General features: G+C 38.2%; 1 protein-coding gene across 1 annotated transcript in view; it reads right to left on the bottom strand.

The window, feature by feature from the left end:
• The window catches only part of pebp4 (phosphatidylethanolamine binding protein 4), a 129,881-nt gene continuing 109,487 nt past the window's right edge, over positions 1–20,394 (bottom strand). The window contains exons 6-7 of the mRNA XM_082188832.1: positions 18,292–18,408; positions 1–1,840 (exon numbers count right to left, since the gene is read on the bottom strand). Coding sequence (XP_082044958.1) covers positions 1,749–1,840; positions 18,292–18,408 — 209 coding nt within the window. The 3' untranslated portion in view covers positions 1–1,748. The remainder of the gene's footprint in view (positions 1,841–18,291; positions 18,409–20,394) is intronic.

Below are 20,394 nucleotides of genomic sequence, written 5' to 3'. Positions count from 1 at the left end.
TTCTTGTGTTACGCAGCACGTTTGAGCTTCTGCAAGGACCAATGAGGTTCATTCTCGTGTTACGCATCACGTTTGAGCTTCTGCAAGGACCAATGAGGTTCATTCTCGTGTTACGCTGCACGTTTGAGCTTCTGCGAGAACCAATGAGGTTCATTCTTGTGTTACACAGCATGTTTGAGCTTCAGCAAGAACCAATGAGGTTCATTCTCATGTTACGCATCACGTTTGAGCTTCAGCAAGAACCAATGAGGTTCATTCTCGTGTTACGCATCACGTTTGAGCTTCTGCAAGGACCAATGAGGTTCATTCTCGTGTTACGCTGCACGTTTGAGCTTCTGCGAGAACCAATGAGGTTCATTCTTGTGTTACGCAGCACGTTTGAGCTTCTGCGAGAACCAATGAGGTTCATTCTTGTGTTACGCAGCACGTTTGAGCTTCTGCGAGAACCAATGAGGTTCATTCTTGTGTTACGCAGCACGTTTGAGCTTCTGCAAGGACCAATGAGGTTCATTCTTGTGTTACACAGCACGTTTGAGCTTCTGCAAGGACCAATGAGGTTCATTCTTGTGTTACGCAGCACGTTTGAGCTTCTGCAACTGGTTTGTTCTCGTGCATCAAACAGGTTCGGTTGCGTTTGTTTATGTTCGCTGATCAAAGTTTAAACGTGAATAAAACACTAACTTTGATGGATGGGTGCTCTCAGATTTGCTCTACGCCACTGCTATTAGGGGAAAATAAAGTACACAGATGTTCCTTTTGCAAGGGTAGATAAGGCACATTTGTCCTTCTAATGTACTGTACCAGTGACAAGTTGTTGTATCCCTTAAAAGGTACCATTTTTGCAAGTCCTGCAAGTTTCTTTTCCTGAAGGCATCATATTGCTACCTTGTTTAACCCAAACTCTAAGCTGGCATCACATGTCCTTTTGAGGAAATGCCAGTCACAGAATCAGTGTACGGAAAAACTCATCCGAGATTGTGAATGAGTGAAGAACAATGCAGATTATGTATATAATATTCAAACAAGTACAAATACATTTTAATAACTCATAAGTTTTGGAGAGAAATAACGCAGACACTGGACAAGGATGAATGTTTCCAGTGCGCATGTGTCAAGCACTTGTTTTCCTGCACGTTAGCAATTTGAGTCGACTTTAAAAGGCTATGTCATACTTTTGGCTTAAAGCACTATGGCTTTAATGTTCTACTATGCAACTTTTAGGTGTAAATAAGGTACAAAGTTTTCCCTTTAAGGGTATTGCCCCAGTGACAAGCTGTTTCACCCCTAAGGATACGATGTCTGCATATTTTCTGCTATGTGGAGCCAGTTTAGACAACTTCCACTGTTACGATGCCTTAGAAGGCGGTTCCCTAAGCAGTCAGCTGGCAGCAAGGAGCACACGAGGTTTTGGAACAGAACTAGAGAGTGAGAGACGTTCTCAAAACACACTTTGTGGGATAGTCGATTTCTTTCCATTAATATGCACAACATTTCATAGACATGCTGCTCACATTCAGAATCTTGAAATGATATAAATATGGCTTTTATTCAAAGTTCTGTGATATCACTTCAAAACACATTTCTACAAGTTTCAATTCAAACATTCGGAAACAACACAGTGTGTCTTTTATCAGTTAAATATTATCATAAACACTGATGTGCAATGTGGTATTATGGGATATAATATCAGAACTAGGCATAGAGTGTAGTCCAGAGGTCAAAGTTCAGTTGCAGGTTGGAGGGTTTCTTTAGTCCTTGTGGTTTTGGGTGAGGAACTGAAGTGAAGCCACTGGGCCAGCCAGACCAAACCTCTGAACGAATGCCTGCGGATCCCAGTTACCTAGAAAACAGCAGCAAAGCCTCTCATTGGTCTTGATCACGACTGTAAAGCGTGCTTCTGCATGACAAACGTTTCTACACGACCCACTCCAACATCCTGTTTCAATAAGAAAATTAACACAGGAATAGAAAGATGCAAATTATTTCATGTCTTTCTTTCACAAAAATGTGCCACATGATAAAACAAAAAAAGTTTCCGAAAATGTATTATTTCATAATTAGTTTATATAAATAACATAAAAATGTTTTTGTTATTATTGCTGCTGAACATAAATCAATAAAACATTTATTGTACTATTATTATCATTATTATTACTACTGTTTTTAAGTCTTTATTGCTGTACATAAATAAATTAATCAATAACACATTATTATTATTAGTGTCAATTTTTGTTTCTTTTCTTTACCTATACATAAATAAATCAATACAATTATTATTATTATTGTTTTTGTTATTGTTTTTTTTTGCACATAAATAAATCAATACATTTTTTGTTGTTATTGCTATTGTTTTTTATCGGTTTCCTTTTTTTCTGTACATAAATCAATCAATCAATCAATCAATCAATCAATCAAAACAAACATTATTATTGTTATTTTTTGTTATTACTTTTTATTTGTTTAATATTTCCTATAAATAAATAAATAAATAGATACATATTTATAAATAAAGAAACATATAGAAAAGTGTTTGGCACTATAATGGCCTTTATACGGATGCCTGACCTTTTGTCACAATATTCGAAATTCCACACAGTGTCAGATGTATGATGTGTCCCTTTAATTCCTGTCTGCACTTATCACAGGTTTCCTGCGACTGAGCCACTCGGGCTAAACATTTCAATGTAGTTGTTACAAATGGTAAATGAACGTGTTTAATGGAGAATCTTGTAATGGCGCACGTGTCTCAGGGCCTTGGTGGGCTGTGAATCACTGCAAGCGTCTCATCTCGAAATAAAACACACAGCCTGTCACAGTGCTGGAGGTGGCAACATGAGAGAGAGCGTTTTGGCAGGACAACCAGATAAATACCAGACGTAACTCCGGCTGCTATGACAATATCACTTCTCCAAATCCGGCAATAATCACATTCCTAAAAGCAAATGTGAAATCACAATTTGGAAAAAAGCGCCAACAAACTGCGTCCAAGACTGAAAAATGTAAAGTTCTGAATTTGGAGGATCTTTAATTGCTGTTTGGTTTGTATCAAGCGAATTGCAACGGGTGATATCTTTGTAAAACTAGATGAAGTCTATGAGTTATTGAGAGATTTATTAAATAAATAAATAAATAAATAATGTACTTTGAGCCTCCGGCCAATTAAATGTAAATTGTAGAACAAAAGCAGATCAGCCACAATACCCGTTTAATATCTACATGTCTTCCTCTATCAGTGTGCACTGGCGGAAATGCAGTCGTGGTGAGAAGGGAAACCCCGTCCATGCACACAGCAGAGCACCACATCCTGGAAACATCAATGTGAGTGTGTGTACACTTGTTTGTATGTTTAAATGCAAGTGGGTGTGAGAGTATGCAAGTGTGATTTTAAAGGAAAATGTCATAGTCGCTTCCCCCGCTGGTTGTGGCCACTTTATGGCTCACCAGACACTGTCTATGAACTACCAGAGTACCGGTTCACATTAAATTTATGCATTTTTCCACATTCTTGAATCCAAAGCAATTTCAAGGTATATAGACTTCAGCAAGTTTGTACCCTAGGAATTAAACTTGTGACCCACAAAATAGGATACTACACACTTAAAGGGGGAGTTCACCCAAAATGATCCCCATTGTGTGAAAAAGAAGTGCACTTGATTGCACTGAATGTAGTTTATTTCAAAAATGAACTAAATCTTGAATGCTTCAGCGCACAGACTTCAGTTTCGTCTCTTCGTAAAGACAGATTGTTGCTGAAAAAAGTTACAAAAGTGAAACTAAAAAAGGTTAGAGAAGTTTAAGTTTATAATTATGAAAAATGCACAAAAATACTATTTTTACATTTTCTATGAAATTTACTCTAAAAATGTGAGAAAATCAAAGCCATAAATCTAAACAAGCTGTGTGTCTTTCAGTATGAATATGTTTGGGTAGAGTAACACACACTTCCACTAGATGAAATTAGTCTCCCATTCATTTCTAATAAAAGTGCAAATTTTTTTTTCCCTAGACAACATTTTTAACCTGTGTGTGTGTGTGTGTGTGTGTGTGAGAGAGTGTGAGTGTGAGTGTGAGTGTGTGTGTGTGTGTGTGTGTGTGTGTGTGTGTGTGTGTGTGTGTGTGTGTGTGTGTGTGTGTGTGAGTTTGTGTGTTTACCTTTACCGAGTTTCACACAAGGCATTCTGATGAAGTAAAAAAAAATAAAAAAAAGAATCCCTTAATTCATTTTCAGTAAAACATGACTGAAACATGACCGAGAGTTAAATGTCTAATATGAATGAAATAGAGTACTTTGTAATAATGGTGTCACGTTTATGTTCATTTAGTTTCACTTTCATGGACTTTTAGTTTGTTTCTCTTCAGTCACGTTTCCTTTGTTCTTTCATTCATCACAGTAGTTTGTCATTAGGTTCATCAGCATGTGTGTTTAAGTTCGTCACCTTCACTCAGTGTGTGTCCGGTCTCGTTCGTGTTAGCATCTGTGTTAGCTGTGTCTGCTCTAAGCCGTCTTGAATCATCATCTTCTGCTTCTTCATCATCTGCCTGCACCTTGCTGACCAATGGCACATTTAAGGTTTTCATTTTAATGAACCTTCAGACACACAAGTTTCAATAAAAATGACATTAAAGTATATTTGAGTTTATCATAAATACCTTTCATTTGACCATTAAACCATCTTTAACCAAAGAAAATACAGACATACTTAAGTTGTACTTAAGTATATTATCTCCGTAACAAGCAATGCTAAAGTGTACTTAATTCACATTTTGCTTTCATGTAGATCCAAACCTGTATAACCTTCCTGTTTCTGCTGAACACAAAAGAAGATATATTGAAAATGCCTCAGAAGTCCAGTGTCATATTTTTTGGACCCCACTGACTTTCATTATATGGACACAAACAGTTGAATCATTCTTCAAAATATCTTCTTTTGTGTTCTACTCAACAAAGAAAAGTCATACGTTTGGAATAAGAGAATACATTTTTGGGGGGTTAAATATCCAAAAGTTAAGATTTTGTTCCGTGAAGATTTTTGCATAACTAGGTGAAAGTGATATAAAGTGTTAATTGTGAGATAGAGGTGTGTGTGTGTGTGTGTGTGTGTGTGTGTGTTTGTGTGTGTGTGAGTGAAAATCAAGTGTGCATATGACTCATTGTGTGGTGTGTGTGTGTGAAGATGTTAGGTTCTCTCTAATTGAGTGTTAGAAATGGAGTAAAGTGACCCAGCATTATGAGGCCATGTGACCTTTAGGCCTCTGAACCTGAGAACATGAGGAGATAATGTTCCGCCTCTGCAGATCATGATCCCTGTCTGACCCCACTACAGTCAGGGCATCACACACACACACACACACACACACACACACACACACACACACACACACACACACACACACACACACACACACACACACACACACACACACACACACACACACACACACACACACACACACACACACACACACACACACACACCTCATGTGAGGAGCACCTGCAGGACTTCATCTGAGGGTTTGCACAAATGTTGTTTTCATGTTAAAAATTTAACTCTGAATTCAAATTTCATGTTCACATTTCAACTCTGAGAGGAGTTTTAATTTTCACTATAAAATGATCACAATTTTAACAGTAAAATACAGTACCATGCTACAGTAAAAAACAGTTAATTAGTTAATGGCAAGTGCCCTTTATACAGTGAAAAACTGTAACAAATCGAATGGGAATGTAATTTTACAGTAAAATAGTTTGAAACAGTTTGAAATTGACATTCTCAGATCTCCCTGCATGTGTGATGCTTCAAATTTGATAGTTTTTCACTTAAATTGTGTTTATTTTTTAGATTTTTCTTCTCAGTTATGAACATTAGGGTTTTATGTTACATCTTATGTTGCTAGATTGCATGATTTTGGTCATGTGTGTTGCCAGGATGCTGTGTTGTATTTGTGTGTATGACACTGTGTGCACCTGATGTATATTTAATATTTCCCTCAGCGTGTGGAAAAACTTTTACTCATCACTTTCTCTTCACTTCCTGTGTGTTTTGGTGGTTTTCAGTGTATTATAAAGATACAAAAAAAAGGTTGGTATATTAACATTATATCAGTTCATGAAATAAGCTTAAGTTCAATCTATAAAATCTAAAATGTTACTAATGTATTTTTTATGGTAAAATTGTTTTTGTTTTTTTTGGACACACTTTAGTTTGGGGAACACATATTCTATGACTTTTGCCTCAATAAACTCACAATTACTGTTTATTAATAGTTAATAAGGTAGTTGTTAAGTTCAGGTATTGTGTGGAATAAGGCACAATAGACAGAATAAGACATTAATATTTGCTTTATGAGTATTAATATGAGTATTAATAAACCGCCAATATCCTATTAATATGCATGCTAATAAGCAACAAGTTAATAGTGAGCATTTGACCCTAAACTAAAGTGTAACCACCATTTTGTTTAAGTGAATGTCTAGCATTCATGTAACTATTACACATTTGAGACTCTTCACACCAAACCCTCGATGAGAGAAGAATAAAGGGGTCTCTAGACACGCTTTACAAGCTTTAAAACATGACACCGGCACAAAGCAATGAAATGGTGTCTGTTTCACAGCCGCTTCAGATGATTCAGCGAGAGAGCGGCAAGAACAAATACAAATCGATTCAGATCTCTTTGCAAATTCATCGAAAATATAGAGCCGGCCTCAAAAGAATGATTCACTCACGTGTGACTGGCATGGACAGAACCAGCTAAAGGTTTCTCAGGTCAGTCGATGCTGCACGTGCCACTAACCCAAAGCAGTGACCTGTTTATGGTCTGATCGGTTAGAATAGAAATAGCTCAACAAGACAGCTGCTTTATTGTAACATTGATGTCTGCAGGACACAAATATGTGGGATGAGTTTATACTATCCCTAAGTATGAGCAATAGTGTGCCGGCAAACAGCACTAATACAGACATCTTGATGAGGAGCATGAATCTCCCGCAACCGAATCACAAAAGCAATGAGTCACAACTCAACTATGCCTGCATTACGACAACGTGACATCAGTTCAATCCAGCGAGGAGGCAAGTGTTTTCTTGATCTGTTTATAAAAGCCCAGGCATCCTTCAATGTATCCATCTCACAGTTTATTCAGGACTCAGAAATAGGCCGGCGGGGAAGCCCCGATGTAAGCTGTGGTTAACTAGGGAAATAGCCCATCAGTTTGATCCTCCGCTGGTACTGGTAACAGCTCTCGATGCGATGTCATCATGGAGGCAAGGGGGCGGAGTGATTTACAAACGCCTCTAAAAATAGTGCGTCTCTGTGTGTTTGGGTTAATTCGGTCTCTTTCCACTCCTCAGTCTGTCGACTCATGGAAAACGGAGATAGGAAGTGGGGAGTGATGCGGCACTTTCTTCCTCTACTCGACTCCACCCTTTCTTGTCTGCCTTTTGATTTGTGCAATACAGGAAACCGAGTCTTTACGCGGTAAGATGTCTTTGTTGCTTGAAAGAGCACTTTTTGTGAGGCGTACATGCAGTATGCGCTTGACAATGGAAGTGGTGAGAATTAATATATGAATGTAACAAATTAAAGTCACTTTTAGTCACTTTTTATTGGCAAACAATAGAGAAAATGAATAGAGAGCTAATGGGCTAATGGATGGTCGAAGTAAGACCATATATATTTTTTTGATCCTGGAACAACATTCCTGTCTGAAAACATAGTCACTATCCCTAACCCTTAACCTAACCCTAGCCATTATTTATCCCTCAAATTAAAATGAACTGATAGGTGAATAACACTGATGTAGGAGCACCTAACCCTAACTGAAAGCCTAAACTTGACATAAACTGTGAACTTGTTCCTCAAATCCGATTGGTTGTTTGTTCCAGGATCAATAAAGGTGTTGTAGTTGGTGGCGTTAACCGAACTGACCACCAGGCCACGGCTCTTACATTGGCCAGGCTTTTTAACACTAAGTGGCTGAATAGTGTGCAATAATGTAAATGATATAGTTCCGGTCCTGAATTTTTTTTAATTTTTTTTTAATGAAAACATTATTTTACATTGAAATATATATATATATATATATATATATATATATATATATATATATATATATATATATATATATATATATTTTAACAAACAGTTGTGCTGCCTAATATTTTTATGGAAATCAAGATTATATTCAGGATTCAGCATTTATTTGAAATCTAATCATATGATGTCTTTATTGTCACCTTTGATCGATTTAAAAAGTAATAAATCGTACTGACCCCAAACATATGAACGGTAGTGTCGGATCTAAAACGTCCTTTAGCTGTGAAAATTTAGCAAGATTATTCAACATTATTGCTTAATATTGTGTGTGTGTGTGTGTGTGTGTGTGTGTGTGTGTGTGTGTGAGTGAGAGAGAGAGAGAGAGAGAGAGAGAGAGAGAGAGAGAGAGAGAGAGAGAGAGAGAGAGAGAGAGAGATTGTGTGTGTGTGTGTGTGTGTGTGTGTGTGTGTGTGTGTGTGTCTGTGTGTGTGGGAGAGAGATCGTGTCTGTGTGTGTGAGAGAGAGAGAGAGAGAGAGAGATTGTGTGTGTGTGTGTGTGTGTGTGACTGGTAAAGACTGGTATATTCTGCTATATGTGATGTGGGCATCACCCTGTCTGAAGCCTGTAATACTGACATGCTTGCAGGAGGTGTCGGTCTGTCTGTCTGTGTGTGTGTGTTTGTGAGAAAATATTCAGGAGTTCTTGCTAATGTATACAGAGCTAATGCTAATGTATACAGAGATTTGTTAAAAATGAATTCACTCCAGCATTGCTGACTCTCATTCTCAGTTTCCATCAATCTCAATAGAAGAAGGGCTGTCAAATGAAAGGGGCTATAAACTTGTAGCATTTTATTAATGAGACCAATTATAATATTATTCAAGGCTTTTAGAACCTAAAATGTTTTTAACTTAGATGTACACTAACAGTTTAATAATACATTTAAATAGGTATCTGTGACTGCATGGAGAAACCATTTTTGAATGGCTGTCCATGAACCGGATTTCATCAAGAACAACATGTTCCTGCATGTTAATTCCAATTAACCAATCAGATTTGAGGGACAAGCTTACAGTTTATGTCAGGTTTAAGCTTACAACCATTGTTTCTTCAACATCAGTGTTATTCACCTATCATTTCCCTGATTTTAGGGATAACATATGGGTATGGTTAGGATTTGGGGTAGGCCCTACATTTTCGGAATGTTTTTCCTGGAGTAACAAAATATGTTGACCCAGGAACGCGTCTAACTCTGCAAAATGTCCAAGGCGAAAGATGCTTTCCGGTGCAATTACAGCACCCACCAGCAGGGGCTAATGCAACTTTCCAACATCTTGCTTTATTTTCACCAAATGAATGCGAATCAAGAGCGGGAAACCCACAGCAGAGGTCCAGTGTGCCGGTGCAGGTGCTATTGGACTGTACGGTGAAGCTGGTCAAGGAGTGTTTGATTAATGACTGAATCAGTTAGTGGGAGGAAGACTTGTGTGGGTCCATTACTACACTGCAGTGCTGCTAATGGTTTCAATTACATCCCAGTAACCAGTGCTGAGCTCACACATTTCTGCAGAAGTGGACTTCGAGCGCATGGCAGGAGTCTCGGTGAAAGTGCATGTGTCATCATGCAGAACTGAAACTGAGGAAAACGGTAATTAATTAGCCCAGACCTTTTACAGTCACATGCCTCATTTCCAGGGGATTTCTAAGAAAGAATTGCACTTTTATACATCAAAACTTGATGGTCCACTAGGTAGTGCGCACACATCAAACACATCCATCTGCACTTAACTGGAGGTTGAGCGGAGAAGAAAGTATTCCTCAGCTTCCTTCGTGTGGCCTAGTTTATCCACCGATCGCCATTTAAAAGTAATTGTGCATTCTGATTAAATAAAATGTATGTAACGGCAACAAACGAAATTATGTTCATTCTACAAGCTGAGTAAAATTACAAAATATAACATTAATATAATATGTAAATGTAATACAATACTGTTCAAAGGTTTGGCGACAATAAGTATTTTTTTTAAATCCAAGGCTGCATTTATTGGATCAAAAATACAGTAAAAGCAGTAATATTGTGAAATATTATTACAATTTAAAATAACTCTTTTCTATTTTAATATACTTTAAAATGTAATTTATTCCTGTGATCAAAGCTGAATTTTCAGCATCATTACTCCAGTCTTCAGTGTCACATGATCCTTCAGAAATCATTATAATATGATGATTTGATGCTCAAGAAACATTTCTTTATTATTAGCAATGTTTCAAAACCATAATGCATTTCTTTTTTTCAGGATTCTTTGATTAGAAAGCATTTATTTGAAATAGATTTTTAATATTATAAATGTTTTAACTGTCATTTTTGAGCAATTTATTGCATCCTTGTTGAATAAAATAATATTGACCCCGAAACCCGAAACGGTAGTGTACAGTACATATTAGGCGTTCTGCAGTAACGGAATGTAACACATTACTTTTAATAGTAACATTCTCGCCCACGCTGCATGATTTTGTGTCAACTTATGAGTAAGACACAAAGTTACTTTAACACAGATGGTGAAGTATGAATGTCTTTTCACTTTTCCCCTTCCACAGCTATGTTATCACTCTCCCAGTCCTCCTTTCTCAACAAATATGAGTCAGTGTGAGTAGGCCATGATCTCTGAACTAACAGTGTCGAGCAGAGAAGTGCTGACTCTGAGATGCTGGACTGATTTCATTCTTTTGAAGTACTCACACTTCAAACACCAGTACTGTTGCCGCTCTTGACTTTCACTCCACTCTCATTGTCTTATGCGATGACGGCTCAGCTGTAGCTGTGGTTGGCAGTATAACCTCACTGATGGAGTGCAAAGATACAGAGTTCATAAAGTATAAACACATTTAGGGTCCTATCTTGCACCCAGCGCAATTAACTTTGTACATCGACGCATGTATCATTCCTATTTTGCACCCGACGCACAGCAGACTTTTCCCTCCACAGACGCACGTCGGTAAATTAGGGAATGAACTTGCGCTCCCGGGGGTGGTTCAACGTAAAGAGGAGGCGTGTTCCGGCGCAAACGTTCCCTGGTGCTATTTTGCAGTTTCAGAAAACAATTCCGCTACAGACGAGGAAAAACCTAGTCTAAAGTCAGTGGCGCATTATTCAGATGCTATTTTAAGGGTGCATGCTATAGTGTAGCGTGTGCAGAACGCACATACACTTTGCTTCTCTCATCTACACAGACGCAGTAGTTCCCATTTTTGCAAACCATACATAATTACAAGGAAAAATATTACCACACGAGGGAAATCAGTGTGGTGTCCATGAAGATGTGAAAAAAAATTGTCATTAATCTAGCTTACACATTTACCCAAATTATTATACGCCTGTTTAACCGAAGCTAATTTGAGTTGGTGTCTCCATCCCCATACAATGTCACTTCTCTGTCTTTTACGGCCCTGACGAGAACGTCGGTCTCCTCGGCTGTGAACCGCGCCTGGCAAATCCGCCGTTATAATAGTAACCCGCCATGGAGCAAGCGCACCTGCTCTTAAAGGGAATGTGAGATGTCGCTCTGATTGGTTTATTTCACGTCACGGCCAAACCACACCTATGAGTAATGAAGCTACTTCAGACCAACCCATTTTAGATTTGCGTCGGGCGCAAGAGTCATTTATCCCGCCGGTATAATAGCAACAGCGCCTGAGATCCTGAGCGATTGGCGCTTGAAAAATTTGAAAACAGCTCATTTATAAGTTTTTTTCCACACAAAAAACATTTAAATAAAAAGAATTCGACTGAATCCGAAATTCTCGTCCGAAATGTTCGCACGTTAAAAAATAAATACGACCTCACAAATTTTTTAGGATGGCGAATACGAAAAGACGCATATGAAAATTTCATACACAAGTGTGCAAGGACCTTAAGGAATGGTTTGACACAAATCGCACTGGTAAGGGCCTAAATGGTTTTCTTCTCTATAGGCATGGGTTCGCCAGAGAAATATTAGCAGATTTTTTTCGGAAATATTGATGTAGGTTATCTCACATCTGCACCCACATTTCCCATCAGCCTACTTCTTTGGCACACCACTGATTTTATTTAGCTGTAACTATCACAATCTGTGTGTCAAAGCTGTGTGACCCACTTGACAGCACGGAGCAGATGATTTTGTGTTGTAGCAAAGCGCAGACCAGTATCGATTTAAGCGTAAATATGCAGAAGTCATAACTTTTAGTTTAGCAGCACTCTGAGTTTTGAAAAAGGGATGAAGTTGAAATATGATAGATATGAAAATATATAAATGACATTATTTTGTAGCAATGTCAGTTTACAATCACGGCACATCTATTGTTTTGGTTGTTTTTCTATTAGTATTTGTAGTTGTTTTGTTACATATGTACAGTTAGTAAACGTATAATGCCATGAATAGCTGTGTACCATTCTAAAACAGCATCACATACTTTAACAAAAAGTTCACAAGTTCATAATCTTTCAATTCACAACTCATGTCACACAGGTAAAGCTTCTAAATGAAAGAAGGGCTCCCACACACTCAACGATGAGAGAGACAGTAAAAATATCCCTCTCTCTGAGACAACTCCACCGGCAGCGCGTGTGTGTGTGTGTGGGCAGCCTGAGTGTGGGTGGGAGGGTGTTTAGGGAGAGTACAAAGTAGTGGGTTGTACGCCCTGTGTTTGAGTCTGAAGGCCAGCGTGTGAACAGACGCCGCCGTGCCAGCTGGCAGCTCGAGGACGCCGGGCACTACGTGCCCATTTGCCACCTCCGCTTGGCTTGACCCGTGGCCTGTGAAACCCCTGGCACCGAAACGGCCATTGAGAAGAATACGGGACACAGAAGAGGCGTGGGGATTCCCCACCAACACACTTCTCTCATGCCCACTGCCGCCCGCATGCCATCCAATGCCAATTGTGTAACAACCAGCTGTCACTGTCCTTTCCGTGACCCACATTTTTCTTTCTACCCACACACACACACACACAAGCCCGGCCCTGAAGTCTGTACGGCACCTCTCCCTGTATGCTTGAAGATCAAAGCTGAGACTGAAATTGAGTTGAGCTCAGCATCAGGGGAAATGGAGTATCACCATTAGAGCGCTGTGTGTCGAGAGAAGAGTCGGGGAAGTGGAAAATGATCATTAGATGTCTCCACACCCACAGTCAAATGCTCCAAGCCCTCCAATTAGATCAATTAGTCAATCAATGTCAGCAGAACATGAAAGATGGGTACTGGTTACAGGCCACACGCAAATGAAACGCACAATTGGGCGCAGAGAAGCTCTGTATTAAAGAACAAACATAATGTACCCTAAAATGAAAATTAAAGGCTTGGGGATTATAGTTTATAAAGTTTTAAATATGGATATTTTTTCTTACAAAACACATCACTTCACTTCAGAAGGCCTTTATTAACCCCTGGATTACTTTTATGATGGATGGATGGATGCACTTTTTTGGGCTTCAAAATCCAAGTTACCATTCACTCCCATTATTAAAGCTGGGAAGAGCCAGGATATTTTTTAATATAAGTCTGATTGTGTGGCTGATAGAAGAAAGTCATATACACCTAGGATGGCTTGGTGTTGTTCTAATGTAGCATGTTCTTATTCCTTTTATGGACCACAAAAGGAGAAAAAAAATAAAAAAATGTTGCTTGTCCATATAATGGCAGTGAATAGTATCTAGCATCAAACTTTTCTAAAAAGATGGCAAAGTATCACAGAATGATCCCATGCAACACATGTCGTATATTCCAAGGATTTCGTGAAAAACAAACCAAAATTGTACGTATTATTTAATGAAATTCTTGACCTTGGCCGTTGGTCTTCTGTGCACTACACGAAGTGCAGACTCTATTAGTGTCGCAGTTCACTTCGACTCACCCAGAAAAAGCACACAAGTTGTGAGAAATCAAGACTAATAAATACATGACATGAAATAAAATGCCTATAAATCACAAAAAAGTACCTGTATACTTTCTCTACTAAGTCAAATAACACAACTGAGTAAAAAATAGTCTTTATTTCAGTAAACGCAAAACACAGGAGAACGCTGGAGATACCTAACGCATACCACACCTAATGCTTAGAAACAGACAAGGGCATAATTAGTACCCAAAGAAAACCAAAACTAAACAGAGCAGGAAACAGGAACTAAAGGAAACAGAACAGAATGTCAAAATAAGAGTCCCCATAACAGAACATAAACCTGACAATAAGCAACTCTACAGAAGATAATATAGTGTCATTATTCCGCTCAATTCAGTTAAAAATTAGTTCACATCTGATAGTGTCAGTGCATTTAAATCAATAACATACCTGAATATTAATTTACTATTGGTCATATTAATAATAACTTCAGTTACGTTGGCACAAAATTAGTACTGCATTATTTGGGCTACAAACATGAACATACCTCAAATTGTGCGCTTTGTTTGTTGAGGTGTGCTATTTCTGTTCTAAGTAATCAGAATTAAGGCCCGTTCACACCAAGGATGATAGCTATAATATACATCGTTCTAAATATAACAGAGTAGCAGATTTCACACCTCCACAACACCGTTGGAATCACTTTCAGAGCGATTATTTTCCAGCTGATAAATGATAAAACACTGATAGCCAATCAGAATCCATCCTGCTTTAAAGAGCTTGAGCATTTAAAGTAGCAGATGACAAAATAAACAGAACGATATTGTCCACTGGACACTAATATAGTTAAAGTTATTGTTATAGTTATCGTTCTTGGTGTGAACGGGCCTTAACAATATTTTTGCCTGGCAGGCGATAAAACATACAAAACATATCTCTCACTTACTTACTTTTTTGAGCCAGTAAAGAACTACCTTCCAAAACACGCTAGCAACCACACACAGGATCAGAACGACCCATATATTCTGCAAAGATCTGACATCACACACACGTCCTTCTAGTCAATGAGACAAAGGGATCAATTATCTCTGGTAGATTGCAGATGAAAACAAAGAGCGCTGAGCAGGAAAACTGAGGAGTATTATGGGTAGTATGCATTATGCATGGAGAGTGATTGTAATATCTTCTAATTCCACATTTTAGGGCTGATATAAAGAGACTGTTGCAACAATTTGATCAGAATACAATACACATACAGGAAATGACTCGAGGGGTCCGCTGATGACATCATTTTGGCCTGATCAGAGCCAATGAAAAATACTAATGAGAAAATGATTAGGAAATCAAATTAGGCATCAAGATAACAATATATGTTTTGGCCAAATCAGACAGGATTAGAACATGGGCTGGACAAAAATAATTAATTATTTGTTTTCCTGTTTTAGTTTCAAATAGTGTTATGCTTCAATGGACTCTTATTTGATCAAAACAACATTTTAAAGAGGCCACTGCTTTTAAACCATGTAAATCAATGTCATATTAGCGCGAGTTCCAGTCTGCCTCATGTCCTGATCCCGTTAGAGATACTATGTTTAAGAAAGGCAAACGGCCATCAAACTAAATGGCCTGGCAGTTAGCATGTAGCTGTGGTGCTCATGTGAGCAAAGCATGTTCAAATTCAACTCAACATTTACAAAGGCCAATTCAATGTACAAATGATTTCTACTTTCCTTCCAATAAAACAAGCAAAGAAAAATGAAGGGGGGGGGGGGGGGGGGGGGGGGGGAATCACGGGGGAACAGACTTTTCTCTGTGCAATGAAAGTAAAAGTTGGACAAAAAAAACAAAAACAACTATAACCATTACACCATATCCTAACCATAAGTGACTCAATAAAGGAACAATCGTCATTAAGGGTGTAAAATACTAATTTTATTTGATTACTATACTTAAGTCTTATTTTGGTAAATTTTGTACTTTACTCAAAGGCAAATTTCAACTGAATACTTGTATTTAATTGTATTTCTAAAGAAAAATATAGCACTTTTTACTGAAAACATGAATAAAACCTTCTGAATCCTACAGTAAAAATCCCTCTAAATACTAACATTAAATATCTATGAATTTACTGTTTAAATACATGTTGTTCTGAAAAATTTAAAATGTTACTACTGAGTCTGCATGTATGTACATAAGTATATTGTATCACATGGTTAAGTACATAGTAATTAAGACCACCTAATATAAAGTGCGACCAAACAGTTTAGTTCATTCACTTTGCATTGAAACAATAATTGCTTTTATTTTTGCTAGGTTACTTTTACTCTTTTTAATACTTAAGTACAACGTTTTTTACTTTCACTCAAGTATGTTTTTGTCGAGATACTTGGACTTAATTCAGTAAACGTTAATTCAGTATAATTTTCAAGTTTTATATTTTATAAGCAACATAATTTGTGTCAATAGTTTAGTTTCTACTTCTATTGTTTTGTGCCGGGTAGTCCCGCCCATTGTCAAATCTCATTGGTTTAAAATTCGACTCCACATAATTATCCATTAAATATATATTTAATGCAGACCTTCTGTAGCTCCGCCCTTTTTCAGCGCCGCGCTTGTTGTGTTGTCTTCCAGTTTGTATTTCCACAGCATGAAGGAAAGATCTTACGAATTTATGAATGATCCGCTCGTTTTACAATCTTCCCAGTCTATTGACATTTGTTATGTATCCGCTTCAAACAATACAATGCTCATGATAACGTTCGCTTACTCAAAAATAAGTAAAACCACTTCACCAGCTAATTACTCTTCGCCAGCGATGCCACAGAGCTACCGCAATAAAGGAAGTTCAAAGACAAAATTCGGAAGACTTGTTTCTCTGGCACATATGGTCTATAGTAGCTTATACACCAATAAATAGTTCTGCCGTATAGCGGTGGAAGGGCAGGTGTATGATGCTGGATACACACTGATACACAGTTCCCAAAGCAGACACACCAAATGCATCTCCATTTCCGCTATTAAATTGGCTCACTTAAGTCTGATAAGCTTTGGAAACTGTCTTGTCCTGGCTCTCAAAGATCAAACACTTCCTATAATTCATAAGGCCATCTGTACAGGAAGCCACATATGCAGCTGAAACCAACAGAACCTTTCAATAGGTACAGAAACCAATGGAAAAACATAATTAGTAATAAAGAGAACTAGTTCAAGTAGTGACTGGTACAAGTGCTGAATGTGACGAATGGTGTAATATGACAAATGTGACTTAATGCAATTTGCTGTTTTTGTACCAAGATGTTTGCTGCCATCAGGACAGCCGTGGTCATCATATACGATATAACAAGAGAAGAATAATTGGATCATGTCGGTAATGGGAGCAGTTCACAGTCTCTGTAATTGTGTGAATTGCATTTTTTTATTTTGAAAAGCAATATAATAATAATAGCATGTCATGTGTAGAAATGTAACAAGTAGGAATCTATTAGTGTGTGTATTTAGTCTTCAGTGTTATTGGCACTTTTCAATTCACCTCTTTTATGCGATCAATCATTCAGATATAAATGTTAAATTACAGAGCAATTACATAAAATATAAATTAGAGGGAAATGTCAATGTCTTGCTCTGTGGTTTTTGTCATTTCATGTTGAGATGTTAATTACAAGTTATGCTGAATGGCAAGACCGATATTTTCAGGAAAATCAAAAATAGGTGGCCGCACAGTATGCAAGTGTTTGTGTTTGTTTTAGACGTGTATTTCAACTTATGTGTATTGAAAGGATAGTTCACCCAAAAATCTCCCACTTTATTTTACGTGTTTTTAACTATACTATGTAATAACTGCACTTATAATGCACTTATTGTGTACATACATTGTACATGTCTGTATTGACATCTGTCATTTCACACTGTTGACCCTTGACTTACCCCTTAACCCACCCTTAAACCTCTACCACCAAACCTGTCCTAACCTTACCCATATCACACCTCAACAGCAGTGGTTTTTGCAAAGTGTTTTGCAACACATGAACACAATACATACACTGTACCTTTTTATTTCTATGTACACAGTAGTTAAAGACACCTAATATATAAGTGTGACCCTTTTTTCTTCAGTGGAGCACAAAAGCAGAAATGTATCACAATGTTCATGCTGCTAGTTTCCATGAAATTAAATCATAAGGTGACCTAGGGCTGTCAAGCTCCAAAGAAACACCATAAAAATCACCCATAAACGTCATGCATTATATAAAGGAAGGTTTGGATTGACTTGAGGGTGAGTAAATTATCCCATACTCCTCATTTCTGGGTGAACTATCACTTTAAAATCCATACACACAGTGTGTTGTGGCTAAACCCATTACAGCGTCTGTGTGATTACCCAGTGAGCTCTTCTCCTGTGAGCTGAGGGACAAGGTCTGGTCTTCAGGCTGCTCAAACACGAGGAACTGGTAGCGGTGGAGCCCAGTGCCCTGAGGTGGAGTTGGGCGGGTGTATGCTAATGAGGAAAAACAACCACAAATCTGTTTTAGAGCTCCAGCTAGAAACTGTTTTCAAATGGTTTATGTTACAGCTGAGAACAGAAAACTAGACTTTAACGTTTTCTGAAGAACATGAGAGCGGTGCTTGTCCATGCAAAACTCGACACTAGCATGCTAGAGTGGATACTAGGGTACGTCCAGCCTGAGGCCTTGTTTACTCCTGGCATTAAGATGTGTTTTGGTCGATCGGATCACAAGTAGACGAGGGAGACACATTCCCGTTACACCTGGTGTTTTAATCCGTCTCTTCTGTCCACTTTCAAACACTTCTGTCCTGATTTCTTCGAGGGGAGGGTCTATGGGTGGGTAAATGTGTGCGTTTTCAGATCTTTCAATCTAATGGACAAAATAAGCTCAAGCAATTTACACATGAACGCGCCAGGAGATGACGGAAAAACACACAGAACAGCAGCTTTAGTTTCTGCTCAAGACCAGCCGAACGCTGTGAGTGTGTGTTAGAAATCAGGAATGGAGAGAGAATATTGTGCTTGGTATGTTTTTTGTCTCCAAACCAAACTTGGGTCTTCAGCCGACAAAGTTTAAATCCCGTTTGTCTAGAGCTCGTCTCATAATGTTTACTCATTAGGTCAGTAGGCGGAGAGTAGATGGTCTTTTGTGGCTGTTTGAACACATTCGACCACATGAGCGTTTACACTAGGAAAGTTTTCGACTACCTCTGGAAGTGGTCAGAAGTGGAAAAACTTAATACCAGGTGTAAAGGTTGCGCAGAAACACTGGAAAGAGGATGTCAAATGTGTTTAGTGATCAGAATTTATTTCTGTCCAAAAGCTGTTTAAAGGACAAGTTCGGTATTTTACACTTAAAGCCCTGTTTACAGATCGTATCTGATGAAATAGAACGGTTAAGATTAAAATTTGGACACATGCTCCTGTCCCGAGAATTTTAGGATTATTTAGCTTTTGTGGACCTATTTTGCCAAACGCGTCACACCCGTGATTCTTCCGTTGAGAGCTTGAATAATAGACACTCCAGCCCAGTTGGTGGCGATAATGCACCTTTGCCAATTGCAAGCAAACCACGGGCATTTCATTGAATACACAGAAGAAGCAGAAGAAGAAGCGGCGGAGTAATGCCGTAAAGGTGCTGCGGTCTCACAGCACGTCCTATTAAGTCAATGGAGTTGGACAAAAACTACGATAAACCTGTTGGAATGCATCTTTTTCAGCGATTTTTGAGGGAACATATCAGTGAACACCCCTGACCACTCGGTGAGTTTCACGTCTTTGTAAATGAAAGTTTAATGTGTTTTTAGGACGGAATCTTCCAGTGCATATAGACAACCATTGTGGGGGTGGTGGGGGGAAGCGAAATAAACCTAAAAATCTCGGGACAGCAGCATGTGTCCAAATTTTAATCTTAACCGTTCTATTTCATCAGATACGATCTGTAAACAGGGCTTTAAGTGTAAAATACCGAACTTGTCCTTTAAAAGTTTTTTTTTTTTTTTTTTTTTGAAATCAATACTTTTGTTCAGCAACCAACCACAATGTTCTCTCATCATTCCTGATTTCTAACACACACTCAGTGTTCGGCGTGATCTTGCGGCTGCAGAGCAGAAATGAAAGCTGCTGCTCTGTGTGTTTTTCCATCGTCTCCAGTCGTGTTATGTAAATTGCATGAGCTTATTTTGTCCATTAGATCGAAAGATCTGAAAACCCATACATTTACCCTCCCAGAAGTGTTTGAAAGTGGACAGAAGAGACGGATTAAAACACCAGGTGTAACGGGAATGTGTCTCCCTCATATACTTGTGATCCGATCGACCAAAACGCATCTTAATACCGGGTGCAAACAAGGCCTTAGAAAAAAATAGCTATTGTTTTAATTATAATTAAATGTTTATTTAGTCAGTCTATCATTGTTAAATTATAGATTTTTGCTAAACCCGCCCCTCACTGGTTTGTAAAAACAAAAACTCTGTT

Source organism: Leuciscus leuciscus, assembly GCF_965113295.1.
Source record: "Leuciscus leuciscus genome assembly, chromosome: 13".
NCBI lineage: Eukaryota > Metazoa > Chordata > Actinopteri > Cypriniformes > Leuciscidae > Leuciscus > Leuciscus leuciscus.
The sequence above is the reverse complement of the archived record's forward strand: the minus strand, read 5'-3'. Positions and strand labels throughout refer to the sequence as shown.